Genomic DNA, 12,772 nt, shown 5'->3' on the forward strand with positions numbered 1-12,772 from the left:
CAGGGTTTTCTTCAAACCTGTTCGTGGTGCTGAACAAAGGCGGGACAGTTCGCCCCATCTTCGACCTCAAATTACTCAACAGGAGAGCCCGACTGCGTCATTTCCGAATGGAGTTTCTTCGGTTAATCGCTTCCATGGAGACGCAGGAGTTCATGTGTTCAATAGACATTCAAGATGCCTATCTACATGTTCCCATATTCTCCGGGCATCAGAAATTCCTGTGATTCGCCAGGAACATTATCAATTTTGTGCACTGCCGTTCGGTCTTGCCACCGCACCCAGAGCATTTACAGAGATCATGGCGGCGTTGATGGCCTGGTGGAGAATCAGAGGTCTCGTTCTTTTTCCGTACCTCGACGACATTCTGATCAAAGCTCCATCCTTTCGTCAAGCTCGCCAAAGTCTTACCTGACCAATTTCGGGTGGCTCATCAACGAAAAGAAGTCTTGTCTTGTCCCGACACAACGTCTTGTGTTTCTGGGTCTATTGTTCGACACTCGTCGATCGAGGGTTTTTCTCCCTCAAGAGAAAATTGGCTCCCTGCAACGGGATGTGCGATCGCGGCCGCTCATGAGACTTCCATCTCTCCGGACGACCATCAAAGTCCTGGGAAAGATGGTGGCGGCAACAGAGGCGGTCCCCTTTGCCCAATTTCACTCCAGACCTCTCCAACTCGCCATCCTATCCCGGTGGAACAGGTCTGTCCTTTCCCTGGATCGCCCATTTCGTCTTTCAAACCATGTCAAGCAGTCCCTCATTTGGTGGCTGACGTCTCATCTCCCTAGGACGGTCATTCCTCCCATTTCACTGGCAGATTGTGACAACGGATGCCACCCTCCTCGGCTGGGGGGGCAGTGTTCCACAATCACACTGTTCAGGGTCGTTGGTCAACTCAGGAGTCAGCCCTGCCATTCAACGTCCTCGAGATACAAGCGATTTATCTGTCTCTCGTTCACTGGGAGAGACTTCTCAGGGGACTGCCTATCCGGATTCAGACAGACAATGCCATGGTGGTGGCATATGTCACACGCCTGGGAGGGACGCGGAGTGTCTCAGCCCTGGCAGAAATGTCCAAGATTCTTCATTGGGCGGAGGCTTCAGTCCCGGCAATATCCGCGGTACACATTCCCGGCGTGGACAATTGGGCCGCCAATTTCTCAGCCGCGAGGATCTCGCGGCGGGAGAGTGGTCCCTACATCCGGAAGTATTTCTTCAACTTGCCGTCGTGGGGAACCCCGGACGTAGATCTGCTAGCTTCTCGCCTCAACAGAAAAGTTCCACAGTTTGTATCCAGGGCTCGAGATCCTCTCGCGGTGGGCGCCAATGCTCTGGCCATTCCTTGGTCACAGTTCGAGCTCCCCTACCGGTTTCCTCCCCTGCCTATTCTTCCCAGGCGGCTGAAGAAAATCAAGGCGGAAGGAATTTCAGTCGTCCTCTTCGTCCCGAATTGGCCCAGTAGGAATTGGTTCGCGGACATCGCCAACCTTCTCGCGGACGCCCTCTGGAAGCTTCCAGACTGAGCAGATCTGCTGTTTCAAGGTCCGATTTGCCACCCCAATTCTCGGCCGCTCAATTTAACGGCGTGGCTGTTGAGGCCGAGGTTTTGCAACGATCAGGATTTTCCGATCGAGTTATTCATACCATGATCTGAGCCAGGAAGCCATCGTCTTCCAAGATTTATTGCCGTTCTTGGAAGAACTATTTCACTTGGTGCGAGATCAATGACATTCCGCCCATGTGTTTTTTCGCTCCCTTCTGTCCTGGCGTTCCTTCAAGCGCGGCTGGATGCGGGTCTTGCCCTCAGCTCTTTAAAGGGTCAAGTGTCGGCGCTGTCCATTTTATTTCGGAAGACTGCTCCCGTCCTCAGGTTAAAACCTTCCGTCAAGGTGTGGCTCACATGGTTCCTCCGTACCGAGCGCCCGTAGATCCATGGGATCTTAATCTGGTTCTCGAGGTTCTGCAAGGTCCTTCCTTTAAACCTCTCTGGGATGTTTCCCTTTCTCTCCTTTCGTGGAAAGTAGCCTTTCTGGCAGCCATCACCTCCATCCGGCGCGCGTCGGAATTGGCGGCCCTCTCTTGCCGCTCTCTTGGTATTCTACCAGGACAAGGTAGTTCTGCGGCCTCCGCCCTCTTTCCTTCCTAAGATTCTGTCCACTTTCCACCTGAATGAGGACATTGTTCTCCCGTCTTTTTGTCCGGGTCTAGCTCACCCTCGGGAGCGGTCCTTGAACAAGCTGGACTTGGTCAGGGCGATGAATGTCTACCTAACTAGGATGACTTCTTGCGGAAGACAGATTCTTTCTTCATCATTCCAGATGGGGCGCGGAAAGGTCACCCGGCCTCCAAAGCTACTATTGCTCGCTGGATCAGATCGGCAATTTTGGAGGCCTACCGGGTCAAACAACGAGTGGTCCCTCCGGGAATTAGAGCGCACTCTACCCGGGCAGTGGGTGCCTCCTAGGTGGTACGTCACAGAGCTTCCGCGCTGCAGCTTTACGAAGCTGCAACCTGGTCATCGGTTCACACGTTTGTAAAATTCTACAAGGTCCATACCTACGCTTCGGCAGATGCCAGCCTAGGTAGAAGGATCCTGCAGGCTGCGGTAGTGAGTCCGCTGGCCTGATGGAAGTTTGTTTTTCCCACCCCAGGGACTGCTTTGGGACGTCCCATGGTCTCTGTGTCCCCCAATAAGGCGAACGAGAAAACAGGATTTTTGGGTTGCTTACCGTAAAATCTGTTTCTCGGAGCCTTCATTGGGGGACACAGCACCCTCCCATGTTCTACAACTCTTGTTATTATGTTGGTTGGTTTGAGTTGTCTGTTCTGTTTTCAATCTATTCTGTTACTTCTCCTACTGCTTTCTCACTAACTGAGGAACTTCCTGCCAGTCGGTGGGGTGTACACTGCGGAGGAGGAGCTAACCTTTTTTTGTGCATAGTGTCAGCCTCCTAGTGGCAGCAGCATACACCCATGGTCTCTGTGTCCCCCAATGAAGGCTCCGAGAAACAGATTTTACGGTAAGCAACCCAAAAATCCTGTTTTTTATCTGCATAAACTTCCTATTGCAATTCATTTTTTTTCACAAGAAACCAGTTTCTACAAATGGAAAATAAAATCCTTATTAACCCTTTGCTGAATCTCTGGCTGTGATACAAGCTGCATTAGTCACGAATCTAAGTCGTTTTTTTTTTTTTCTTTCTTTCCTCCAGGTCTTCTGCAGGATATGGATCACCCCTACAGCAAATTCGATAACGAGTAGATTTTGGATGAGATTTGTGGATTTGACTCCGTCCTGCCGCACGCGCCCACCCTGCACACTCCGGACTGACTGCTGATCTTTATCCCGAGTGCATGAGGCTCCTGGGGCTTTAAGCTGACTGTAGACTTAAGTGATCGCTGCTGACGATTGGGTGATCGGCGATCATTAGGTCTGTAGCCACTAGTGTTGGGTCCGAGCACTGGAAATGTATTCTGTTGGTCAGAACATGTATCTGGACTGCTTTTTCTGTCATTTAACAAATTAGCCCTTCAATTAGCAATATTTGCAATGGTGGAAGCCATAATCCCCATTGATCTAGTTGTCAGCAGCCACCAGCATCCCCAGGGCAACTATTCCCATCTACAGCTGGCATACAGGGAGCCCTCCTCTCTCCTGACATATCTGCATTTCCTATATAACTGTTCTGGGGCATCTGTGTCATTCCTCTGTTACTCCTCCTGGAAAACTGTAAAGAAATTGACTAAGGCGTGTTGCCATTCTGCTTAGATTGTGCGACATTTTCGTTCCCTGTATAGGGGAAAAATCCAATTAACAAGAAAAATGGTAGCACCCAGTTGTCTGTTTTGGTTTTGCATTTCCAGGAGGAATTACTGAGGAACAATGCAAAGCATTGCAGGATTTGCCGAGGAACAGTATAAATCATTGCTCTGGAATGGGTTCGGTTTGTAAAGATTTGCATGCCCTCCTTCCGAAAACAAAAATAACACTGAAGCAATATTTCGTACTATTCCTTTGTTCCTCCTGGAAATGTACAATTTGACACCAAGGTGCTGCCGTTACTCTCGCCAGTTGTATTTGTCCCTGAAAGAAAAATGTCGGTCTGTTAACAAGAAGAATAGTAACAGTACATGTCAGTTTTTATCCATTTCCAGGAAGAGTAACAGAGGAATAACAAAGATCCCCCAAAATTGGAATTCTATAGGGAATGCAAGTATTTTCTAAAACGGGCACATCGGGGGAGATGACCGCTTCTCTTTAGCACGCGTTTTTGTTTTTGTTTTTTTTGGGGATTTATTTTTACCATTTTTTATTTTTTTTTTTTTTCTTGGTTTTTTATTTTTATTTTTTCACACGTGGATATGAAACACTTTTCCTTTTTTCTAGTAGTTTCACTTTTTTGTAGGTTTTGTTTATTTTCCTTGCACATCGTAATGTATTCACCGTACTTTGCCGCATGATTATAGGGATTTAGCACTTCTGGTCTCGAATATAATTTTTGGTTGTTACTATCACCATATTTTATAAGGTTCATTTCAGTGGGTCAGTAAAAATTACTAAAAAAAATTCCAATCCACCCCCACCGGAGACAGATCCACTCTTTGTCCATGGGCTGTGTCTAATATTGCTGCTCGGCCCTGGTTTAGTGAATACCTGCAATACCTGACACAGCCCACAGACAAGAGTGGCGCTATTTCTAGATAACTGGGATGTGATTGTATTTGTTACTTAAATGATATGTGTCATCAGAAAATGGCCTGTTATTTAAATCAGATTTTTATGTTAAATATTTTTTTAAAACTGTTTTGATGATGGTTTTTTTAATAATCGATATCTATATATATTTTAAGAAATGTCAGTATTCACACCGACCATTGGGAGTAATTCAGGGCTCCTAATTCCTGTTGGGCACATGGACATTAGCAATTTATCTATTTGTAGAGAAGTAAAAATTAGGCATGATCTAATCTTGAAAAATGTTATTGTGAAGGGAGGAGAAGGAGGTGAGCTGTGACATGACCTGTTGTGAATGTTGAACCCTGTGTCATTTACTGTATATAGGTGTTATCATTGATTGTACAGGAGGAGGAGGTGAGCTGTGACATCACCTATTGTGAATGGTGGATCCTATTATCTACTGTATATAGAGGTGATATCAGTCAATGTAGAGGAGGAGGAGGTGAGCTGTGACATCACCTATTGTGAATGGTGGATCCTGTTATCTACTGTATATAGAGGTGTGATCAGTCATTGTACAAGAGGAGGAGGTGAGCTGTGACATCACCTATTGTGAATTTAAAAAAAAAAATTACTTTTCCTATAAAAATCTGAGAAACAATAGGCCATTTTCTCATAACGCATGTCTTGTAAAGCGGAGTTCTGCCCAGGTGCCCTGACAGGGATTAGCATAGGGACGATGTTAAGGGGGTCAGGCTCTGCTCCATCTGGGCTGTTCTGGCTCCCTGTGTGTCACCCTGTGTTACGGAGTGTCCAGACTATTACTTATGACATCGTTCTCTGTATTGTACCGTCACATATTGCACTTTTCCCTCACTCCGTAAATCCGTGTTTTGTTCTAGTATTTTTTTTTTTTTTTTTTTTGCGCATTGTAATTCTAATAAAGATAAAAAGTGACCCCCTTATTCTACAGTCTCATGAATCGGCCATATGCGTCAGATTTACTCAATCTGCTAAAGGGAACGGCATTGTATTGTTTAAAGGGACTGTCCAGGGTATGAAGATAGTGATTTGCTTTGTTTTGGTTTTGTTTTTTTGTTTGTTTTTTTTTAAGAGATCAGACTCCATTAAAGTATGTACTCCTTTTTTTTTTTTTTTTTTTTTCCTTCCCCTCCCCCCCCCCCCCCCCCAGCCCCCTGTCCTGTCCTCTCTGCCAAATGCCAATCACTGGATGTTATGGGTCACCACTGCAGGAACCTGGCAAATATGCTCATTGCTGTGTGACTCTGTGCAGTGAGTGGGCGCTGCAGCCAGAGAGATGGGAGCAATGACTGTGTGTGTGTGTGTGTGGTGTTGCTCTCATCCCTCTCTCCTGTCTGCACACAGGATCTCGCAGTAATGAGGGCATGCTGCAGAACCTAAGAATTACGGACGGTACACCCACACTGACGCTGTGCACACATTTGCTGGGCTCTTGGAGTGTCAGTGCCCCGGGATACTGTGAGCAAGCATGTGCTGTGTCAGTCAAGGCATGTTGATTGAGGGGGATGAGCGGTGCACTTGGCTACACCAGGGGTGCACTGAGGGTCCCTCCTCTGCAATTTTCTGAAATCTATGCTGCAGGTAGAAGTTTTATGGAGGCTAAAGCCCCTATTGGACTAATTTTTATCCTATGGAAACCCCTTTTTAACTTACTGGCCATTATTTAATTTAAAGGGGTTGTCCATGATCAAGAGATCACAGACTAGGTTTATTTTTCTAGAGCACGGTTGTCTCCTAAAGGTCTGACTTCTGGCGCAATCTGCTGCTTTCCTACACTGCTTCTGACCTGCAATACCAGATACAACCTGTAGACCTGAAAAGCGCTGCATCTGTCCAAAATCACTGAAATCATGGGAATTATGCCCTTTTACAAAGATGTCTCCGTAAACCTCCCCACCTCACGTACCGCTTGCATTTCTAACCATGCGTGTTTATAGGACGGCTGCTTATCAGATCCATCTATAGAGAGGAGATTAGAGCAGCGCAGGGCGACCTTGCCCAAGGGGTTTCCACAGGTGCCTTTTCCCTCCCTAATCTCTTGTTGTTTTTCTTTTTACATTTTCCCTTTTTATAGTAGATTTTAATTCTTTATTTTTTACACACAACCCAGATAAGAAAGAAGATACTTTCAGGGCTGGAGACGCTCGGCCAGAGAGGTGCAGAACATAACTGCTGGGTGTATAAGAACCTGAAGAAGGAGCTGGATTGGCTGCGAAACGTGTGGTTTCAGTAGAGAGGTTTATTTTACCTGTCAGTTGGCAGCACTTTTTTGTGGCCCAGGGACTTTATCTGGGTGTGTAAAATTTGGCACACAACCCTGTAGTAAAACTGAAGTCTTTACGAAAACATTGAAAACTTTTGATATAAGCAAAAAAAAAAAAAAAAAATGAGAAAAAAATAACGTTTCATATGCAAACAAGCATCCTTAGTTGTGTCCGGCTTGCATTTGAAACGTTGGGTTTTGTTTTTGCTTTTTCACTTGGATTAAGAAATTTTAATGTTTTCATTTTCTACTCTCTTGGAGCAGGAACGTTTTTAGACAAAAAATTACCTCACTGTAGAGATACATAAGGGAAGACTGGTCCGTCCAGGGGGCTGGAGCACATGCAAACATTTGGCACTTGGTTACCTGCGATACCAGCTCCCGGCGCGAGCACGCTGGTATCCAAGGTGCACAGCGGGTAACTAAGCGACGCGGCTGCTTAGTTACCCGATATTTAACTTGGATGCCTGCTCCCAGCGTCTGCTTACAGCGCTGGGAGCTCGCTGATTGTTGGTCTCCTGCTGCCACACGCAGCAATGCATGCTGGCCAGCGGGAGACCAATGATCAAAAAATGTCCAGGACAATCCTGCATGATCAGCGATATCCGGCGGGGGGGGCTGGTCGCTGATGTGTGCCACGTGCACACGCTGCGGATTCTGCTGCGGACCCGCAGCGGATTTGGCCGCTGCGGGTCCGCAGCAGTTTTTGCTGCGGTGTACAGTACCATTATTTCCTATTGGAATAAAAAACCGCAGTGCAGACGGTGCGGCTTTCTCCACGGTTTTGAAACCGCAGAAAGAATTGACATGTCAGTTCTTTCTGCGGATTCCGCTGCGATTTGCCATCTCCTCCATTGTGGAGATGAAAAACCGCAGAGCAATCCGCAGGTAAAACCGCAGGTCTTTTGACCTGCGGATTTTACAAAATCCGTGCTACCAAATCTCACCCCAATCCGCAGCGTGTGCACGTACCCTTATTGTTGGACCTGGGTGGGGGAGAAAGAGTAAAGCACAGTTTGTCTTAAAAACAAACAGTAGCTGGTGGTCGGGGTTTCTGAAACCAGTAAGCCCCCACTTAAACTGAGCCGCTGTGGATGCTTTTTGATCAAATTGTTTAAGCCCATCTGCCAATATGAGGTGCGCTCATCAGGTGGGACCTTACGCTGAAGTCTCACCTTTCTGGGCTTCCAAATTACACTCGAAGCAGCTATGCTCTCTATAAACAAATAAACAGCAGAATGATGGCAGGGCGTCCACAATGGAGGCAGCTACACCAGCATAATTCAAGAAAATGGGACAACCCTGCAACACAACCTACTTCATAGCTATATATATATAATCTCAATCATCTATCTTTCTATCTCATCCAGGGTCAGGACAATGTATTTTGTGTCCTAGGTTGATTAAGCCAATGGTGCCACCCCCCCCCTCCCCCAAGGAATGGGCCAGAGATGTTTGGCATAAGGGGTTAATTGGAGTTTGTGTGCACGGCTGGATTAGAGTAGGTGTGATGAGCAAGGTAAGGTAACAAGATCCCCCGATGCACTCAGATGGGTTAGATACCAAACTCTGATCACTTCCACTACAAATATTACCTTTTAAACACACACAAAAATTCAGCAAAAAAAAAAAAGTGACGTACTTTAGGAATGCAAATTAATGGGGAGTGCAAGTTCAAAGTTGAAGCAGAATCAATAATTTTTTGCAGACCACTTACACAATACAGGGGAAACAATACTGATATTAATCCATGACATCTTATATTTTAAATACCAAATCCAAGTCATGCAAACTAATATAGCGTAACTATAATGGGGGGGCCATTTGGTTTCAATAAGGTGCCCTGCTTTTGTCAGATATCCTAATGGAAAAATAAACAGAACCCCGTTATAGATAAGAGGAAATGTCTGAGGGGATTTGTGTCCGACGTGCCACAAATACAGCTTGCACAAAAACTGATGGTGGTTCTGGTTACGTTCATGTAGTGATAGTTATTCTGGTGCTGTATTCATGTACTCATGATAATACTGGTGATATGTTCATCACCAGAACCATCATCCGTATATGAATATGAAGCCAAAATCATCATCAGTACACTGAGCACTAGAGCCATCAATAGTACATGAATATGGCACCAGAAGCATCAACAATAAATACATCACCAGAACCACCATCAGTACATGAATACATCACCAAAACACTTGAAAACAAGAACCAAGCTTAGTATGACAATCAATTGTAATGTTAAGTCCGCATCATAAACAATAGTATCACATGAATCTCCAACTCCCAGTATGTCCTTAACAATGATAAGGAGATACTGGAAGTTACTAACAGCCATCATCAGACTGTGGACCATACAGGAACCACAGGACTGATGAGGCGCAGTCAGTATCACAAACATTTACATCCAGGTACCTTATAGGTGACATCTTCTCTGGAGCTGTCTCTTTCTATTCATCTTCATTGTGTTTAGATGCCATGATGACTCTTCTCATCCACAGCTGTTCTCTGCATACCTCCCTCTTCAGTCTTTTGCAGCACATCCTGACACAGTGCCCTTTAAAAAGTAAGTGTTAGTAAATGCCCTCTGCATAAAAATGTCTGTCCATATTGTACCCTAATAAGGCTAAGTGCAGACGTACTTTTTTGCTCTGTGGATTTTTCCGCGCAGAATTGAAGAAATCAGCAAGTCAAATGACCTTCATTTTTCCTGCGGATTTCTTCCTGTTTTCTTGAGGTTTTTGTGCAGTTTTCCCCTGCAGATTTCCCCCTGCGGATTTGGAGAATGAAGCAGGTGGAAAACCGCACAAAAGTAACATGCTGCAGATTTTGAACCACAAGAAAACCGTGCGGAAAAATCCGCAGCGTCTGCACAGCATTTTTTTTTCTATTGATTAACATGCTACTGTACATTACAATGCGGATATGCAACGTTTCTGCGCGGTAAAATCCGCTGTGGATTCGCGGGATATCTGCATCGTGTGCACATGGCCTAATACGCTTCCTATGGTATCTGACCTCCACACTATCTACCATTGTCAGCCATAACCGTCATCCCATCCAGTACGATCCACAGCCCCATATACAGTATGGTGCTCACCACAGATTCTAATATACTTTGTCCCCCTATATAGCCCCTCATTTCAGGGCGTGCACAGTCCTCCATGAAGGTGCAGGCCAGAAGTAGTCTGCATCTTGCTGGAGATCCCGGCAGGGCAGGGGAGATTACAGCTCTTCTGCTCCTGTTCCAGTGGCACTCACAGCAATTGTATTCACATCTGACAGACGCAAATATAATTGAGTTCAAGGAAGGAGCGACAGCTGGGTCGCAGGCAGAGAGAGAGCGGTGTCAGTTATAGATATTGCTCACCTCTGTGCCTGCTCGCCAGCTGTTACTCTGCTGAATGCCTGCGGCCATAGGAAGTCATCAGGAGGCTGCAGGCATTCAGCAGGTTTTTTTTCAAAGTGTGCCCCTGTTGGGTAGGCAAGATTTCATCGCTGATTTCATGTATGATTCCATTCATCTATCCTTCCGTCCGTCCATCAATCCATCCACAGTTTAGCATCTCTTTCTGTAAAACTGTTCAGAAAGTTTTCTTTTATTATACTGGCGCCTGTGCAATTTAGAATAATAGCATAATGTAGAATAGACGTTTCATGTGTAGGAGTTGAAGTAAAAAGCCATTTAATTTGTTTTTATACAGAATAATTCATCGGGGTCATACAATGCCGTGCTGTGGGTGGGTTAAGTAACGATCTGCCGGTGGGCTAAATTTCCTTTAGGTTATTCCACATAAAATCCATGAATAATGCTTCTGTAAAGGAAATCTGGGGTAAAGCCTTTTCTGAGGACAATCGGAGAAGTTTCAGGGCCTGGAGGTCGGTGAGACGCACAATCCCATGGAGTAAAGTGTCTCGGGTTTAGAGGTGATGTGCGGCACAGGACACCACGGATGTGACTGCCCTTGAAGGTGCGCTGCCTGCAGCCACTGACGGAGCGGCGCTTGTCGATAAGAAAGGGGGGGGGGAGGTATGTACATATTTGTGAGGATGATGGACGTATCCTCGCAGACGATGGAAGATCGCTGGAGAGACACTGGCAATTTAATAGGGAAACATTTGTCATTTTTTGGCAGCCGACTTTTATGAAAGGTGTCAGCAAGATATAAAGACACTAAACGTCTGGAGGAGACTGATGCCGGCCTATTGTCTCCATTTGTTTTATTTTGCACGATTGAAGCATTTTATAACAGCGGAGCTTTAACAGCCTGAATTATAGTCACAGACGCGGTTATTAGCAATAGGGAGTCGGGTAGAAAGATGAGAGCCCGGATGAAAAAGAAAGTAAAAGGCAGAAGACTAGACAAAAAAAGGCTCCTTTCTCCCACAAACAGCGCCGCACCTGACCGTGGGTCCTGTCTGGTATTGCAGATCAGCGCTATTGAAGTGAATGACACCCGCCGCACATGTATGAAAGATGGTCCTGTCGGCTGCATGGAGTCATCTCAGGAGCTGAACCTGCTCTGTACGAGGCAGATGTCGGCTGTGTTATACAGCCCGCACCGGCCTCTGAGTTCTCACTCGTTTTGCTGAGTTGTTTGGGGTGGAGAGACTCAAAAACTTGGAAGTTTCTACTCCGTCTCCATTCCAAAAACTTCACAAAGAGACGCAATGTGAACACACCCTTACAGCATCATATGGTTTTATGATGGTGTCAGTTCAGGTCTTTACACCTGGAGTCGGGCCAGGACATTTTTGTCACAATGCCAAATGTTCCCGTATTGTGCTTGTATGTAATTGGCCTAAGGGACAGGGCTGGACTGATGAGCAAAATCTGACACCACAATGAGGCTCAATGTGAACATCAAAAAGTCTTCCAACCCATCAGCAAGTGATTTGTCTTTGGGAAGTTATTTTACTAAAATCCCCATCTTGTCTGCCACAGAAAATCACAATTTACAATAAAACATAGACTTGTACAGCGCTGGAATCAAGGGGGAACCAAAAGGTTCAACTCTAACATCCAAAAGTGGATGTGATTTCATGAAAACAGCGCCCCCTGTGGTCTAAAGATGTTGCTAAACTGCAGTTTTGGTGGCGATTTTTTTTTTTTTTTTTTCCTCTCGTTTTCTATGTGGAGTCTAATATAAAATGCATGTAACAGACATCAGTCACTGCTTCAGTGCGGAATCAAAGCTTTTCCGTACTATAAAAAAACCAAACATTTTAAATCACGACTTCACATCTGCTCCAAAAGGTATAAAATGCAGCAATAATCAGAGAAGATTGTTATTGTGCAGTTTGGTGCAGAAACAAAAAAAATAAAAACCACAGTATTTTTACAATGCGTGAACACGGCCTTACAGACTCCAAAATGGTGAAGCTACATAAAAATGAGAAAGTTCTTGCGGCTCTAACTGTGAATGAAGGATCAAAAATGAATCCACAGGTTCCAACTAGAGATGAGCAGGACGCACAGATGATGTTGCACCAGTTGTGGTTAATCAAAAGTCGCGCTGGGGACGCCGGAGGGCTAGAGATTTTCGGCCACTCGTCCATCCACCAGGTACCACTGACCTGGACCGGAGTCCAGTGAATCCATTCACTCATCTCTAATCTGTCTCGGATACAGCGAACAAAGCCAGATTTGGGTCTACGCCTTGCAGTCTCCGTCGTCTTCTGAATGTCCCTTGTTGCCACCACCATTTATACAGCTCTCAGGTGGAAAATCAGCATAAAAATGGTGATCTGGTGAAAATACCCAATGGTTCATACTATAAAATGAACAC

At 45.5% G+C, this 12,772-nt stretch overlaps 1 protein-coding gene across 2 annotated transcripts in view; it reads left to right on the top strand.

Annotated features, from left to right (window-relative positions):
• The window catches only part of PTTG1IP2 (PTTG1IP family member 2), a 68,163-nt gene extending 62,523 nt beyond the window's left edge, over nt 1-5,640 (top strand). For both annotated transcript variants that reach the window (XM_073581961.1, XM_073581960.1), the window contains exon 7: nt 3,210-5,640. In XM_073581961.1, coding sequence (XP_073438062.1) covers nt 3,210-3,259 — 50 coding nt within the window. In that variant the 3' untranslated portion in view covers nt 3,260-5,640. The remainder of the gene's footprint in view (nt 1-3,209) is intronic.
• Nucleotides 5,641-12,772: the final 7,132 nt, after the last annotated feature.

Source organism: Dendrobates tinctorius, unplaced genomic scaffold, assembly GCF_039654945.1.
Source record: "Dendrobates tinctorius isolate UK_male_01 unplaced genomic scaffold, ASM3965494v1 ptg000070l, whole genome shotgun sequence".
Classification (NCBI taxonomy): domain Eukaryota; kingdom Metazoa; phylum Chordata; class Amphibia; order Anura; family Dendrobatidae; genus Dendrobates; species Dendrobates tinctorius.